This window comes from Phyllostomus discolor, chromosome 7, assembly GCF_004126475.2.
Source record: "Phyllostomus discolor isolate MPI-MPIP mPhyDis1 chromosome 7, mPhyDis1.pri.v3, whole genome shotgun sequence".
NCBI classification, from domain to species: domain Eukaryota; kingdom Metazoa; phylum Chordata; class Mammalia; order Chiroptera; family Phyllostomidae; genus Phyllostomus; species Phyllostomus discolor.
Window position 1 is genome coordinate 110,606,773 of NC_040909.2, and position 17,952 is coordinate 110,624,724.

The 17,952-nt window shown below is 41.5% G+C and overlaps 1 protein-coding gene across 2 annotated transcripts in view; it reads right to left on the reverse strand.

The window, feature by feature from the left end:
- The window catches only part of NIPAL2 (NIPA like domain containing 2), a 72,352-nt gene that overhangs the window by 22,502 nt on the left and 31,898 nt on the right, over nucleotides 1–17,952 (reverse strand). For both annotated transcript variants that reach the window (XM_036031286.1, XM_028534071.2), the window contains exons 4-5: nucleotides 13,121–13,180; nucleotides 1,920–2,041 (exon numbers count right to left, since the gene is read on the reverse strand). In XM_036031286.1, the coding sequence (XP_035887179.1) occupies nucleotides 1,920–2,041; nucleotides 13,121–13,180 (182 nt within the window). The remainder of the gene's footprint in view (nucleotides 1–1,919; nucleotides 2,042–13,120; nucleotides 13,181–17,952) is intronic.

The window sequence follows — 17,952 nt, forward strand, 5'->3', positions numbered from 1 at the left end:
AATAAAAAAATGAATGAATGTTAAGAGTTGACTCTGGGAAATGCCAAAATGCAATTAACTCCAGAGGGTTTTTGTGGAAATATCAATATAAGTTTTAATAAAAAGTCGTTTTATTTTTTCAAATGTTTTCTCTGGTGTTAAAATAAGATACATCATCATCAAACAATGCTGTTTATTCCCCTCCAAATAAGTCTTGATGCATCTTAAATCTCCAAAGGACTCAACTTAGGCTATTCATTTCTGGTCGTAAACTATGTAATCCTTTTCTTACTGGATGAAGAATCTGTTTTGCCTCTAGGCAAAGAGTACAATGTATTGGTAGGACTTCAAGCTTAGACTGTCACAGAATACTCAACAAGTCCTTCTAGTTCTTAGGCCTGATGGGCAGCAGCCATGCTAGTTGAGGGACTGGGCATGTGGAGCCAGAGGAAGGTACAGTGGGGCAGGTGGCAGACACAGAGCAGGACGGCCCTGAGGAAGGCTAACCTGCGCTGGGAAGCCCTGTCCTAGAGGGCGATGGGGGCCAGGGGCAAGGAGTGGTTCCCAACATAAGAGAGGAGGGCATTTAGGAGAGAAGATGTATTGAGTTCAGTTTTTGGAATGTTACATTTGAGGAGCCCATGGAACACCCAGGCAGGGATGAGTGATCTGTGGATGGAGGAGAACGTGGCTCCGCAGCTCAGAAGAGGCCCGGGAAGAAAACGTAGGTCTGGATTTGCAAGTCCTTCCAAAGGATGATGGCGGGGTGGGCAATGAGATCACCCAAGAAAACCCTGGATGAATATTTAGCATGAACAGGTAAGAGCGGAGTGGCTGGCAGGAGAGAAGAAGGGGACTCTTGACAGCCCGGGATGGAACAGTTCGAGAGGAAGGGGAGAAAGGGGGAACACACGGAGTTCGTGGGGAGGAGGGCAGTTCAAGGAGAAGACGATGGGCCAAGAGTAAATGCCACACAAGGTTCAAGAAGAAGCAAGACCCCTCCCCCAAAGTTTCCATTTGGCAGTTCGTGGGAAGGGACCCAGGGAGAGATTATAATGAATAATGAGTGAATAGGAGCTGAGAAGATGGAGGGGAATAAATTTTGGTGGTGAGTGGAAGGGGACTAAGGTAGTCTAGTAAAGGGTGGACAGTGTATGAAGATTTCTTTTTAACAGAGAAATCTAAGCGTCTTTGTTGAGCGAGAGAAAGGAGCAGAGTGGGAGATTACAAAGAGAAAAGACCTGTGAACATTTAGGTTCCAGTGTTCAGGACCGTATCTCAGAGATGCTGAGATCCAGCAATCCTTGCTGCACAGACAAGGAACTGCCAGAGGAGACATAACACCATGCAGTCCCTGCTGTGATATCCTTAGTTACACTGGAACAAAATCCACCAGTGAGTTCTAAATAACAGGTGCATAGTAGGATCACACTGTGTTACCTGTTTTATTGGCAGAGGACTGGAGCAAATAGCTTTTCAGTCACATCTAATCCAAAAAATACATGATTCCACAGACAATGTGTGGCACTGGTCTCAACGAGAGCTTTTTTGAGGAGAGTATCTAACTTGAACAAAACTCAATGCAGTAAAATGTGTCTGTGGCTCCTTTCCTTTGACCTTGGAAGAGAGGTTTTTCTTTGGGGGGAGGGTGTTTTTACTTTGAGTTGTCCTAAAATATGTTGCTCTGAAATTTGTCAGATTAAATGTTGCAGAAATTGTTCCAGTCCTGGGTCACCCCCAAGGACAGGACACTTGGGAAACTAGGGGATTTTCATCACTGAGTTAGTGTTTCAAATACTTTGCTGTTGGTCAAATATGTTCATATTTTAATGAGATATGAATGCTGAAAAGATTACATTAGTTTGCATTAGTTCTCTAACATCTGTATGGACCAGTGGTCTAGAGAACACAGCGGCTGCCACAGCAATGGGAATTCTTACCACATAGATCAGGAACTGCCACCCAACAAAGTAGCACTGTATCGTTCTTGCAGAGATCGCCTGAGTTATGTTTGGAGCAAAGTTCACCAATAAATATGATCCTGCAAATGCCAACGTCATACCTTTAAATAAAATTGAAAAGACAAAACAAGTTGAAAGGGGACATTCTAGTCTTTTTGTTGACATAAACATTACCTATAGACTGAGCACCACTTGTGAAGGTGCCCACGGTCCCTCCCTATTGAGACAGGCTTATCAAACGACCCCTAGGTCACACCACACATTCGTCTGAGGGCACTGACTTCAAAGGGCAATGAGGGCCAGGGGGTGGATGGGGCAAGACACAACTGCTGGTTTGTCTCTGCTGTTCCAGGTGAGTCCTGGTCTCTCCAGAGGAGCTCTGCCCTACGATGGGGAAGACCAGGACAGCTGCATGCGGAGACATGGAAGCACCACTGAGCTGGCTGTCTCCACGTGGGCCAGCAAGCCCAGGGCAGACCTAGACCCAGATCTAGATGGAGGGCCAGCGGGCAGGGAAGTCCATCACTGGACCATCCACTCCACACTTACTCATCTTTGGAGGCTTCACAAACACTTCAGGTGACTTTACACTCTGAAACTCTGGTAAATGAGCACCTTAATCATTGCCATTTACTGGGGTCCCTTTACAGGGGTGTCAAACTCATTTTCACTGGGGGCCACATCAGCCTGGCAGTTGCCTTCAAAGGGCTGAATGTAACTTTAGGACTGTGTAAATGCAACTACTCCTTAACTAGGGGCAAGGAGCTCAGTGCTGCCGTCGGGTAGAAACAAGGTGCCGGGCCGGATAAAACAAGGTGGAGGGGCTGATTTGGCCTGTGGGCCTTGGGTTTGCCCCCTGTGCTTTAGCAGAAATGATGAAGGTCAACATTGGCTTTGCTGTAAGGTTTACTTAATCCAATTTAGAATCTAGAATTCCAGGCAGAGCTGAGTATAATATCACACAATGAACCTATGTAAGAAATATGTTACTGTCTTCACGTTAACATTTCTTAAAATAGTGGAGGAAGGGAATGTGTAGGGGGAGTGGCCACGGAAGGCGGGAAAGGAAGGACGTTTCCAAATAACACTGCAAACTACTCATTTATTAACAATTAGCAGCCCTAGAAAAAGGGATACATGTAGCATTTTCCAGGTAGCACCCCTGAACACACAATTCGATGTGTTTCATCACTGAGGTGAGCACTGCTGTGTACGGAATCTACAACTCTAACCTGACACAATTTGGTTTGTCCATAAAAATCTCACAATTTGAAGACACCAATTTCCTATACTTCTTAACCAAATGATTTAGGATTTTGAAACCTAGTTTCTGAAAACAAAGAGCATTTGATTTTTCACACAAGCGAAACAATAGCTATTCAGGGTATTGTAGAAGCCATACAATAAGTTTCATCTTAGTAACAATTTATTCTGTAATGCTTTGTGAAGACAGAAATTATACACACAAATTTCAAAGCTGTTTCTAATGAGACTTTTTAAAAATGAAAAACAATATACATTATTAAGCATTGTAATAAGAGGAAATTAATGAAAACCATATATAAGAACTTGGGCAAAATTATTGGTCAGCCTTCTCCTTTCTTTAGGGAAAAAAAGTCTTTTATACTTGTCCAATATTAGGTTTCTAGAAAGAAGGGATTAAGAAAAAATCAGTTTTGTAAACTTTGTATAGTTAATTAGTATAAAAGCAAATAAATACAATTTATAAGTCTCAGAGACTTCAAACTTTCTTTGGTGAAATCCAAATTTCTTATTTACATAGAGTTCCTCTGCCAGCAATTTCTTTATCTCATCTAACTGTATGTAGTGTCATTTACATTTCTTTTTTAAAATTTACTTTTGAATGGGTAACACATGTATATGGTAACAAATTCAAAAGCCACACAGGTGGCTTTCAGTGAAGAGTCTTATACCCTGATGGCCTCCTAGGTCCTCTCCTCAAGGTCAACTGCAGCTGCTGGTTTCTGAGGTTTTCTCCTCAGAGGTATCATATGCATGTGTGTGACAGTGTGTAGGCATTCTGGGTTTTTCACACAAACAGTATCATACACGCTTTTCTGTATCGTGCTTTATTTCTTTATTTTAAAAATATATTTGATTGATTATGCTATAACAGTTGTCCCATTTTTTTCTCCCCTTTATTCCCTTCTGCCTTGTACCCCCTCTCCTGCCAGTAACTCCTCATCCCCCTTAGTTCATGTCCATGGGTCGTACATATAAGTTCTGTGGCTTCTCCATTTCCTATACTATTTTTACCCCCCCCCTGTCTATTTTGTACCTACCATTTATGCTTATTTCCTGTCCCTTTCCTCGCATTCTTCCATCCCCTTCCCTGCTGATAACCCTCCACGTGATCTCCATTTCTGTGAATCTCTTCCTGTTCTAGTTGTTTGCTGAGTTCATTTTTGTTTTTGATTTTTTTAGGTTCAGTTGTTGATAGTTTCGAGTTTGTTGTCATTTTACTGTTCATATTTTTGATCATCTTCTTTTTCTTAGATAAGTCCCTTTAACATTTCATATAATAAGGGCTTGGTGGTGATGAACTCCTTTAACTTGACCTTATCAGGGAAGCGCTTTATCTGCCCTTCCATTCTAAATGAGAGCTTTGCTGGATAGAGCAATCTTGGATGTAGGTCCTTGACTTTCATGACTCAAATACTTCTTCCTGGTTCCTTCTTGCCTGTAAGGTTTCTCTTGAGAAATCAGCTGACAGTCTGATGGGAACTCCTTTGTAGGTAACTCTCTCCTTTCCTCTTGCTGCTTTTAAGATTCTCTCCTTACCTTTAATCTTGGCTAATGTAATTATGATGTGCCTTGGTGTGTGCTTCCTTGGGTCCAACTTCTTTGGGCCTCTCTGAGTTTCCTGAACTTCCCCTGCTGCCAGTCTGAATGAATATTTTTTCTTTATCTCCTTGGTTGTCTGACTTCCATACAGTTTGATTTTCTGGCAGTTCTGGTTATTTATTTATTTTTTAAATTCATCATTGTCCTTCTTTTGGTTGTGTGGGGAGGCAAAGTGTATCTACCTATGCCTCCATCTTGGCTGGAGGTCTCCTGTATCATGTTTTATTTCTAATTAACAGAACATCTTGGGGAATGTTTCAGTACATATTTGGTGGCCTCATTCTCTGTAAGTCTGCAGTGTTCTACTATATGGGAGAGTGCTACTTATTTAATTTAACTGTCCAGTACGGTCCCTGGGCCACATCCTGACACATCCCCGCTCTCCCGTTTCACATCTGCTTCTGTGTTTGTACGCTGCCCTCCTTTACACCAACATAGATCCTCACTGCATTTCAAAACTCTTTACATACAAATACAATGACTAATGACTTTGCAGTTACACTTTCAAAGTAGCTTTTAAAAAATTTATTGATTTTAGAGAGAGTGAGTAAGAAACAGAGAGAGAAACATCAGTCTGTTGCCCCACTTATTTATGCATTCATTGGTTGATTCTTGTATGTGCCCTGACAGGGGATCGAACCCACAACCTTGGCATCAAAGTATTTGTTTATATGCATTGTTCTATGTGGGCATCACATCACTGTGAGTTTAGTAAGGAACTCTGTGGTAGCTAAGTAGGTGATATGTTCTTTTTTCTTAATAATTTTAATCATAGCTACCTTCAACAATTACAAAGGCAGTCTGGATAGCTGCCACCTGTTATGTACTTGTTTATTTGGTGTCATTTATTTTTTTCTGGATAATTGTCTCCTTTATAAATCATGTACACATTTTTCATGTTTAAAAGTGTTGAAGACAGTCATTAGCAGTTCCTTAAAATAAATTTCCTTAAGATTTATTTATATCCCACTTTTTTCCTAAGAGTGGCATGAGATGTCAATTCCTGCTATTAGTATTTCAGTAAAGTCACGCATATTCCCTGTTTCAAAAGACACACATTTCTGACTTAGAAAACTGGCTAGTTCACCTTCTGCTGGTCCATTTGCCCAAATGAGTATTTGTAAGAATGAGACCCTAAAGGAAGGGAAGCAGCACTTGATATGCTTTTTGCCCATGGAAACAGTTACATTTCAGGTCAAGAATTGTACCTTGGAATTGGACCTTGGCATCTAAGCTGAAACAACTCCCACAGACTTCAAATTTCACTGCTACTTGCTGGCTGGAAGTTCTTTATCCCTCTGTGACTCAGTCTTCTCATGTGTAGGTGCAAATTAACATGTCGTACCTGCTAGACTACAGGAATGTGGCTCTGCAAGAGGCCAGTTTGGGGAGCAGGATACTATGCTTGAAAATCTCACCTGGAGATCTGCTGTGACAGAGGACCCTGGGACAGAATGACCTCAGGAGGCTAAACACCAAGAGTCAAAGGCCACCTGAGTTCAACCTAAAAATTAATTCACAGTTGTATCTCACATTATAATCAGGGATCATCAGGAGTCTCTGGGGCTACCTCTCAGGGGATAACACTTCAATTCAAGACTGGAGGGTTGGACGGGAAGGAATTGGCTGGTGCCTAGTGAAGACTTCTCTCCATTAGTCTTAAGAGAAGACAGAAGAAAGGAAATGTCGTAACTAACAGATGACAGAGAAGAAGACACACTAGCAGCCCTGTATTTGCTACCTGCAGCTATCTTCAAGGAACTGGTGCACACGGTGCCTGGACATTGGTGGGGACCAAAGCTGGAGCAGCTGTGGGTAAGCTGCAGGTGCGAGTCAACTACTGGACATGACCATGGCACAGGGATGTGGCCCCACCCGCCACCCTCATGCCCAGACCTGCAGTAAACACATTTTCACATCAAGTACGACTCAAGTCACTTGAAAGTCTACAGTCAATGGGGGGAGGTTCAGATTTAGCTTGATACCATATACAAATACTAATAAAATCTTTTCCTATAAACTTGCCATCCATGCAAAAGAGGTGAAAAAACTCATCCCTGATCTTTATAAATGAGGTAAACTTGGGTGGGGGGGCATATGCCAGGGGAGGGCAATCATTTTTTAGGGGTATATTCTTAAAACTACTGATTTTACAGACAGGCATGGCTGACAGGAGAGTTACACTGTGATCATCATCACACTGGGATGTGATAGTCAGAGCTGTAATGGTAAAAGCTAAAACTCATAAGCACAATTCTAAATATTTTATATGTAACTAACTTAATCCTTATAATAAACCTCTGAAAGGCAATTATACTATTTATTATGTTATTACACTATTATAACATATATGTATACATACATATATACATAGTACATAATGTTGTATACTATTAAACTATTACCATCCATACTGGACACATGAGAAAATTGAGCCACAGAGGGAATAACTATCTTGTCTGGAACCTTCTAGCTAAGTGCAGAGCCTGGATTGGGACCCAGGTGGTCTCCTTTCATAATGACTAGTCTCCCGCCTCTTAAATGACAGAGGACCAGGGCCGGTGAATGGACAGCTCAGGGCTGTCCCTCACGCTGTGGTCTCAGCCAGTGGCACCCGAGGAGCTGTACAGAGTGTAACCTGAGGTCAGATGTGGCACCCCACCTGGGACAGAAGGACTTGCCCTCCCCCGTGGCCCTTGGCCAGCCCTGAGGTTCCTTTAGAAGAGCATCTCCAAACTGGAACCAGTTCCATAAGATGACAGCTCCACCAACAAAGGCCTCGAGTCAGATTGATTCGGGAGGAGGTGAATTAAACAGACTTAAACAGTTCTTTTACAGAGGGACCCCCTGAGATCCTCAGTGTGTTGGTGTTCACTGTGAACCTCAGAGAGGAAGACATGGTTGTAATATTTTCTAAACATACTTGACCATTTCTATCATCCTGAAGCAGTGCTTTGAGGAATATTTTATACTTTGGGAAGAGTCTGACAGTTAACCGGATCCAGCTGTGAGGCTGCAGCCTCTGTTTCAGGAAGCTGCGCTGCTCTGTTACAAAAGTCTCCTGTAGATACTGTGCCCTGAGAATGAAGGATAAAGTGGTTGAAGGGAGAACAGCCTGGAATCAGGCTCCTTGGGACACGTCTGCTCACTGGCACCCTGAGCCTGCTGAGTTCCTCGTCCGTGCAAGCCTTGGATTCCAAGGTCTGCTAGTACGGTTCTTCCTTGGCGGACATCGGGTTTCCTGTCCCACCCTCCCCCTTAGGTAAAGCCTGAAATCTCTTCTAATTTTGTCCCTGCTCCCCAGCTAGACGCTGGCTACTGTTCACTCTCTATTGTCAAGCTTCTGGAATATGACTTGACCTTACTTCTGGTAGCCTCAAGAGTTTTTTAATATTGAGCTGACCTGACTCCAGTTGAGACTGATGTCTGATTCTCTTGGTCCTGGCAATACGTTTCCTGATCAATGAGGGTTCAGCTATGACTTTCATGGGATACCAGGAGTCGCAGAATAAACTGGACTCCTTAGTACCAAACCATCTGGGATGTTCTCTCCCCTCAGTGCGATCTCTCCAGATTCTCAGGCTCATGGCAACTAAGTCCTGGGCTGGGAAGTCTCAGGGAGGTGGAGAATACAAACAGTCCCGAACCTACTATCCAAAAGTCTGCCATTCTCGAGGCAGCTTTGAAACCAACATAGCCCATCTGTCCTCTCAACCAGAAATTATGGTTTGTTTGGCTAGATTAGTATTCTAGACACTGACCCCACACCAAGCTGACCTTGGCGTGGGAGAAGGATGGGAGGAGGTGGTCTTCCTCTCACTATGAATCTCCTGATATTCTATCTGGGGAAACCTTAGACGAGTGACTTGATGTAATGAAGTTACTAGTCTCTGGAGGGTGCTGATGAATTGACTGCAGTTTTTATTTTTATGATAATACTATCTGGACTTAAATCAACTAGGGCTCACAGGCAATTAGGTTCAGTGCTTTTGATGACTAAGGGAGAGAAGAAGGGAACATACTATCATTTTTGGCTGATTACAGGGGGGAGAAATCTGGTGCTTTTTTTTCTTAAAGGACAAAAAAATCACGAAAATAATTTGAAGTTATTAATCCACTAAGAATCAGAACATAGTCCAAAGCTTGTCATTGAGTTAATAATAGTTGGCGATTCTTTTCAGACATGGCTTTTGTGAGGTCATTTTTTTGAGGCTAGTGGTGAAAAGCCTCATAGTCACAGAGCAACATTCGGCAATAAATTAGTTCAGCTTGTTCCCACATGGTCCAAAAATCTTCATTTGTTCCATCATGCAAAACAAACTTTCATTTGCTTCAAGCAGGGAAATAGAAATGATTTTCTTTTGCACATTTTGACAATTTAATATTTAGCATGCTTATATGCTAATCTTTTTTAAAAATGTCACTAACTACTCTCTCTTTTCCCTGTTTGGTTATAGTCTCTGGTAAAGAAAAAAAATGCATTTTTAGATTTTAACAGAAAGAGTCAAATTTTCTCAAGGCACCAGCAATACAGGACAAAAGAAAATACACGTGACTTAACGCGTCACTGAGTGAGGTTGGGGAAAAACCTTTCTCTAAGCACAAAATGGGTTTTAACACCTCAGATTATGGTAATCTTAGGACATTGCTGTTGGAGACATGGGTATGGAGTTGGCGACTAAATACTTCCTTATTAAAGTCAAGCAGTGATCACTTTTACTATAGTATGAAATAAATGTGATATCAGTTATGCAGCCCTACTTAAGCATCAAGCTAGGAAGGCAAAGAAAAGAACCCCAACCAGAGCTGTGGGAAATGTTACCTGGATTATGACAGTTTGCAAAAATATCCTCATCAAGGTTTGTTCTGATAAACCAGGAGAGTAGAGTGGTAGTTGACAGTGGTCGTAGTGGTAGTAATAATAATAATAGTAATAGTAATAATAATAATATATGGTAGGCCCTGTACTGAGAGTTTTACACACATTGACTTAATCATATGAGGTAGGTAACATCTCCATTTTGAAGGTGAGCAAATTGAGGCTTAAAGAGACACAGTGACTTGGCAGAGTCACACAGTCTCTGACACTGGAGACTCAGCCTCAGCCTTCGCACTGCAGCTGTCTCAGGCCGCCAGCATCAGAGTGCTGGCCCGCCGGGCCCTGGCTATACGACCTTGGGCAAGTTATTTAACCTGTGTTAGTGCTGTGAAGGGGTTGTTCTCACATTAAAGGAGATAATTCATAGAGAACACTTATAATACCTGGAAAGAAAAAATATTTAATAAAGGTTAGCTGCTATTAAGATAAGAGAAATCAGCAAAGAATCAAAGCATTAGTAGAGGTTTTACTTTGTTCGGTACATTCGTGTGCATGTGTCTATGTGTGCATGTTTCCTGTTCCTTACCACCCCTTTTTAGTGTTACCTGTTGGGAATCAAGTTGGCCATAGAATTGGTGACAATTCACAGGACTTGACACTTCTCAAAGTGCTTGTGTGAATCACTCAGGTTGATCACTAGAACAGTCTCCAGCACTTGCCAACAAACTGAAGCTCGGAGAGTGAAGTGACATTACGCTGGCCGCACAGCTGGCAGCAGAAGTTGAATTCAGACTGGAACCCGTGAGAGTCAGTTTAATTTATATCCTTTGATGTTGAGCCAATTAATTGCTTTTAGTATGCTTAGTTGGCCCTGGGCTTCCCCAAGTACGTAACCAAACCATCTGCACATATCGACAGTACTATTTCTTCCCTTTCCACAGTTAGGACTTCCATCCACTCTTTTCCTAAGCCTTACTGGCAGCTGTTGTGGTACGGAATTAGACAGAAGCCTGCCTTACCTTTTTGCACCTCTGTTAACACTTCTTGTGTGTTCCCTCTGTATGCCCTCCTACAACTGCTCGGATGTGGCCCATGTCTGTCCTGTCCAGCCGTCAGAGTAGATTCATATGTTGCCTTTGCTATAAAAAATTCTCACTGAGACTCCTGACTAGCATAATTCCTCTTTACTCTAAAGAAGTGGTTCTCAACTGGGGGCGGTTTTACCCCCCAGGGAACATTTGGCAATGTTTGAAGTCACCTTTGGTTGCCATAACTGGTGCAGAGGGTGCTATGGGCACCTAATCTGTAAAGGCCAGTGGGGATGCTGCCGAACACCCTACCGAGCACAGGACAGCCCCAACAAGGAGGAACTACCCAGCCTAAAATATTAGCAGTGCTGAGGCTGAGAAACCCTGTTCTAAACTAATGGCTTCAGGCCTTATGATACATATTATTTCCTGCTTTTAAAAAATTTTATCTATATAAAACATTTGTGTGTATGTGTATGTATATAAACATGTATGTGTATATAAATATACATGCATATTTATATGTGTGTGTGTATATATATATACATATAAAATCATCAATTATATTATTTGAAGATTTGAGGGCAGGGATTCTGTTTTAATTAGTCACCTTTTTACCACTAATATTCACAATAGTTAGCAAGTCTCCCTTTATATCCATTGGTATTACTTCATTAAATACCTTACACTAATTTAAACATTAATCAACCAGTAATTACAAATGATGGCATATTTTAGATAAAACAATTTAAAGTTTCCTAAAGGCATTAGATAAATGAGAAAAATAATGTAGGCCCTATGTTTTTTAATAAAAAACTCAGGCAGTGCTCATTCTTTTTTTTAAATTTTTTAATTTTTTTATTTTGATCCTTGTTCAAGTACAGTTTTCTCCCCCCTACTCCCATTCCAGCCCACCCACCCAACCCTCCCCCCTTCCCCCCAATTACCCCCCACCCCTAGTTTTTGTCCATGTGTCCTCCAAATTTGTTCCTGTAAACCCTACCCATTCCCCGCTGAAATTCCCTCTTCTCTCCCCTCTGGTCACTGTCAGACTATCCCCTATTTCAGTGTCTTTGGTTATATTTTGCTAGTTTTTTTTGTTTTGTTGTTTAGGTTCCTGTTAAAGGTGATATCATGTGGTATTTGTCTTTCACTGCCTGGCTTGTTTCGCTTAGCATAATGCTTTCCAGCTCCATCCATGCTGTTGCAAAGGGTAGGAGCTCCTTTCTTTCTGCTGCATAGAATTCCATTGTGTAAATGTACCATAGTTTTTTGATCCATTCATTTACTGATGGGCATCTAGGTTGCTTCCAGCACCTAGCTATTGTAAATTGTGCTGCTATGAACATCGGGGTGCAAAGGTTCTTTTGTATTGGTGTTTCAGTGTTCTTAGGATATAGTCCCAGCAGTGGAATTGCCGGGTTAAAAGGCAGATCCATTTTTAGTTTTCTGAGGTAGTTCCAAACTGCTTTCCATAGTGCAGTGCTCATTCTTATTTCTGGTTCCATACAACTGATTGTGTACACCATAATATGTTTTTAAGAAGTATAGAAAATAATATATTTGACAAGATACGATTCACATATGACTTAATCTGGAAAAGCATTTTAACCATGAAGAATTTGACAGTGTCGACTAGACACTCTACGAGCAGAATCAAAGGGAGGAGGGAGAGAAAAAGTGAAAACACGTTTAAGACACTAGGCTCAAGGGAAATATAATCAGAGAAAACAAAGGCTCGACATAGCAACACATGTCCCATTTAAAGCTCAAATTTTTAAAATAAATGTGATCCCCTTGGAAGCGCGTTGACACAGCTTTACTTGACGTGCCTGAAGTACCGCACTCATTATCACATGTCAGCAGCGGTTCGGACGGCATTTTGTCAAGGAAGAAAACATGAGTCTCCACACACAATTCTTCCCTCCAACGTGTTTCCAACAAGAGATAGAAGATATAATTGATTTGTGATGGCTTCGCATATAACACATCTTCCTTCCAGCCAGGAAGGCTACTGTTGTTTTCCATTGACAGCTGTATTTCTAAATAAAAATTTGAAGAACAGTGTTCTATATTGCTCTCTCAGAGAGAGCTAAACACAAGTCAGGTAGTTAACTGGTGCGTCCAATGTCTGTGTGTGGTTTTCCTTTTTATGCAGTACTCTCACGGAACTGTTCAACAAACAAATCCTTTGAGGTGAAATTTATTGGGTTTTTATTATGCTCATAAAGATTTCATAAAATTCTTAATGACAACACTCTAAAATCATAATTTGCTGTGGTCAGCAGTACGGGGAGTGGGCACAGTGAAGATGGAAGGACTTTCCAGGAAGAGCAGGTGGCAGCTCCAAGGTCACATCCGTTTCAGTAGTGTGTTCCCACTTCTTAAAGCACATGTGTTTTATGGATAGTATTATTTATTTCCTGACTAAGCAGTGATATAATCACATGATTTGAAGAATTACTTACCTAGTAAATCAGAGGCTCTCAGATTTTCTTTCAGAAACACAGCAGAAATAAAGGCACTACCTAGAAAGAAAATAGCCGTTAGTGGTGTTCCCAGTATAAACACACACACTGTGCGGTGCCATTGGAAAGGAGTTAAGCAGTTTGTGTCTGAGGCCTGATGAGCTGTGTCCTGGTCAGAGACACCGGCAGCTGAGGCTGTAAAGACGACCTCTTTCCTCCTCGTGGAAAGTGGCTTGATTTACAGTGGCCCTAGGACAGTGATTGGGACAGTAGTGTCCCATGTACAGGGAGGGCTAAGTAATTAAATGAGTGGGAAGGGAGGGAGGGGAGAAAGGAAGAAAGAGCAGGAAGGGATGGGAAGGCAGAAAGAGAAAGAAGGGAAGGAAAGAAAGAAAGAGTAGAAAGAAAGAAGTGTTAACTTTATATCCTAAACGAACTCATGATTTCCCCTCACCTCCTCCTATAATCTCTCTGCCTTTGGTACCTCCATGGGGCACAGAACCCTAGGACTCCTGCTCGTCTCCCCTCCTCCACACTACACATCCAACAGGCTATCGGCCTGTTAAATCTGAATTTTACCCTGAAACCCACTCCCTCCTCCTCTTTTCACTGTCACTGTCCCAGCTTAGGCCAGCTTCACCTCTGGCTTAGGCCACTAGGATAGCTTCCCACTGGGGTCCCCATTCCACTCCCCATCCCCCTTAGCACGACCAGAGTAATCTTTCTAAAATGTAAATTTAATGTCAATCCACAGCTTTAAAACCTCTTAATAGCTTCTTTTCATTTAGAAGACCAAGGCAGCCAAAGACAGCCATCCAGGTTTTGTTCCTGCCACGTTCCTTGCCACATTTGCCCTTGATCTCTTTTATAGTCTATGCTTAACCCTGACTAAAAGAGTCATAACTCCCAGAACCACCATTTAGTTTCATGACAAAGGACTTTCGTTTGTGCCTTCCCTACTCAACTCTGCCTCCATCCTCTCCAGCAACTCCAGATGAAAGCCTCAGTGGTGGGTCCCCCTCCCACTCCACCACCAGCTTAACCGCTCCACCCCTGTGTGAGAGCACCCTTGTAGCACCCCTTGTGCGACAGCTTTTCATCACACCAAAGATTTGCCTGTCTCTCCCCAAAGACTAGCAGTCCATTTTTCTCTGATACACTCATGTAGTTTATTCTTTGAAGATCTCCAGCATGTAATTAGTACCTGGCACATAAATAAGAATGTTTGTGGGATCTCTGTTCACTGACCCTTGTGGCCCAGGGGTGTCCGACCTTTTGGTGACTTGGGGCCACACTGGGAGAGGAAGAGCTGTCTTGGGCCACACATTAAATACACAGTGACATGTAATCACACACACACAAAATCTCATAATGTGTTAAGTAAATTTACGATTTTGTGTTGGGCCGCATTCACAGCCATCCTGGGCTGCACGAGACCCATGGGCCACAGGTTGGACACCCCTGCAGGTCCCCTCTTTCCCATTACTGATGCCACAGAACTGCAAACCGCTGCTGCTATGGCTCAGTGTGTGGGCGAGTGGAACCTCTCTCCGTTGTTCCTCTCACGGAGCCATTCCTCTGTGAGGAATGGGGAAATGCAAACTGGCAATAATACAAGGAACAAAAACACAATGTAACTTATATTTTCAATTTTTACAAAAATTATTAGCCAAGTTTTTTTAAAGTAAAAATGCAGGGAAAAAGTCATTACAAAAGAATATCATCATTTAGAGTAAACTGCAGTTAGTATGTTATTTTTTCCTTTAGTTGAGATCAACTATAATGCAAAAATTCTTTTCTCAGTTTCCTCAGTTACTATATATACTATAAACAGTTTGCCATGTTATTAAAAGTTCTTCATAGATATAATTTTAATGAGCCTGTATAATAATCCTTTGAATCAGTTAAATTTGACTATAATGGTATTCTGGCAATTGATTTAAAACAAAATAACACTGTATAAATGTACCATAGTTTTATCCACCCATTTACTGGTGGTCACTTAGGTTGCTTCCAGCACTTGGCTATTGTGAATTGTGCTGCTCTGAACATTGGGGTGCATAGATTCTTTTGGATTGGTGTTTCAGGGTTCTTAGGGTATAATCCCAGCAGTAGAACTGCTGAGTCAAAAGGCAGTTCCGTTTTAGTTTTCTGAGGAAATCTCACCTATAAGTGGAACCTAATCAATAAAACAAGCAAACAAGCAAAATACAACCAGAGACATTGAAATAAAGAACAAACTGACAGTAACCAGAGGAAGCGGGGGAAGGATGATAGGGGGTCATAGGGGGAGGGCCATCGAAGAACTGTATGAAGGACACATGGACAAGGCCAGAGGAAAGAGGTTCAAGGGTGGGGGAGAGGATGGGTGGGGCGGAGGAGCGTGGTGGGGTGGAAATGGAGACAGCATGCATTTACTTGTGTGGTGTGGCTTTAAAATATTAAAGCGTTATTTTCTGTAGATAAATTAATTTATAGGTACATAGCCCATTACATTAAAAATTGAGTTTGGGACAGATGTGAAAATGCACAAAAATTTTCTGCTTCGGGTCCAGACCAAAACAATGCAGGGCAACTAATTTCACAGGTGAGAACATCAGAAAAGGTATAAAGACCAAGACCTCACCGCCGCCCCCAATCACTGACTTTCTGTGTCATTAGGTAAGGAATGTTTCCAAGTAACGGGAGACAGATTAACAATAAAAAACAGGCAAAGTATCACTACACTGACACATACCAAAGGCACTCCATCGTAACAATAGAGGCCTATTTCTCAGCAAAGGGTTCCAGTAAGAAGGGTGACACTGCTTACACGGAAGGAGGAAATTTTAGAGCTAGTAGGAGACACAGAGATAATCTACTCCAGATCCTCAGTGTTAGAAGTGGGAAACTGAGGTCCAAAGAGGTTTTCTTCATTCATTGATCTGTTCATCTGACAAATATTTATATTACAGCAGATTGGAACCAGTACCCATGTTTCCATATTCCAGTCCAGAGCTCTTTCTAGTAAACGACACTCCACTGCCTCCCTTGAAGTGAGAAAGGAATTATTTTCCTTCTCCTTCTGTTGCTAAGCCACAGTTTCATAAATAATTTCACTTTCAGAAGAAATGTGGGAAAATATTATGCAGGAGATAATTTCATTGCTAAGAGCAAAAAGGACATGATTGGTAACAATAAGCTTGAACTGCACTAATCATCAAATTATATCAATTGCTGTAAAATAGTTATCGGAGTTTTATGAAACATTAAGTATGCTATTTTTACTTTTTGAAAGAAATTATGTCCGATGTACTTCTATAATCTTTTTTCTGTTTTAAGAGAACATGAGATTTTTCTATAAAATTTTTACATAAGAGAATAAGAAGATTTTAAGTGTTATTTATCTAGCAAAGAAAGTAATAAGAAGAGAACATTCTATTAAGGCACATTTACTTGTAACTCATCTACCTTGCAAAAACATTGTTAGAATGAGAGCTGCACTGAGCAGAAACACAGTATCTGAGCAACGGCTAATAGCATGACTCCTAAGTAGGGCAGTACATTTTTAAGATGAGAAAAAATAAACTGAAGTGCCCCCATATATATTTGCAATCAGAGATCTGTCAAACTCAGCCCTGCCTAGCTGTTGCTATAACCACAGCCATTGTTTAGTGAACACTGAGAAAGGGGGAAAATCGATTACACGTTTATTCCTCCAGTAAAATTTAATATCCAACAGGAAAAAAGTTCAAGATCAATAGCTTAAAAACCATTAAAACAGAACACACTTGCAAATTACACAGATTTATACTAGGTATGCTTTAACTACAGTTACTACTAACATGCAGTTCAACACACACACTTCTGTGTACATTTTGGACTATAGGCATGTTTGGGCAGAGGTTCATGCATCCTTTTCCATTCTGGCCTTCACAGGGCATGGGTCAGCACAGAGAGTGCTCAAAGACACCGGTCTGCACGAGTGCTCATGGACCCTGGGGTTAAATTCATTACAGTCTCATACAGTGACTCCAGAGGCAGGAACTGGACTACAAATGACCACAAAGCAGTGAAAAAGGTGAAAGGCAGACTATGAAAGATGATGTACCAAATTCAAATCGAAATCATGGGGAAAAAAGATAGCAGGAATATTATCCATAAGGGGAAAGGAAAAAAAAAAACTTCTTCTAGTATTTTCTTTGGTTCAAATAGTGCTCCCATGGGGAAGTTTATTAATATGCTCCCCTGGTCTTGGTCACAAAGAATCTTAGCAACAGCTATAATGGACGGACTCCTATAGGTGGTGCATCTATACTCTTTTGGGCCATTAAGCATCACTCAGGTTAGCAATCTGAATGAAGATGCTTTCTGTTCAAGGTTGACATAAGGAAACTTACACATGGGCATTCTGATTCAGATTTCCAGATGAAAATAGATAAAGGCCAAGAAAGATTCTGGTGGCTTCAGGCGAGCCAGTCTAGATGTGAGGGATCAGTCCCAGGTGTAGGTATGTGTCCTGGGGTTGAGTTTCCTGATTTACTTAGGAATGAACACCGAGTTTGTTCTTAATTCACCTCGTTTCTGAGATCACTCAGACTTGGTCTAAAACCTGGTTGTTATTACGGAAGAGTTACTTAGCTTAGTGTGGTCAAGAGTTGGTGATTTGTAGCAGGCCACAAGTGAGAGGAAAACAAAACAACTGCAAATTAAACTGGTGCATCAGAATTCAGAGAGGTTGCACAAAGGGTTCTCCTCTGTAATAGCTACTTGATGAGGATTAGTAGCTCAAACATCAATTTTCTGTTAGACAGGACAATGGACTCAAGGTATTGGCAGTTCTTAATGCTATT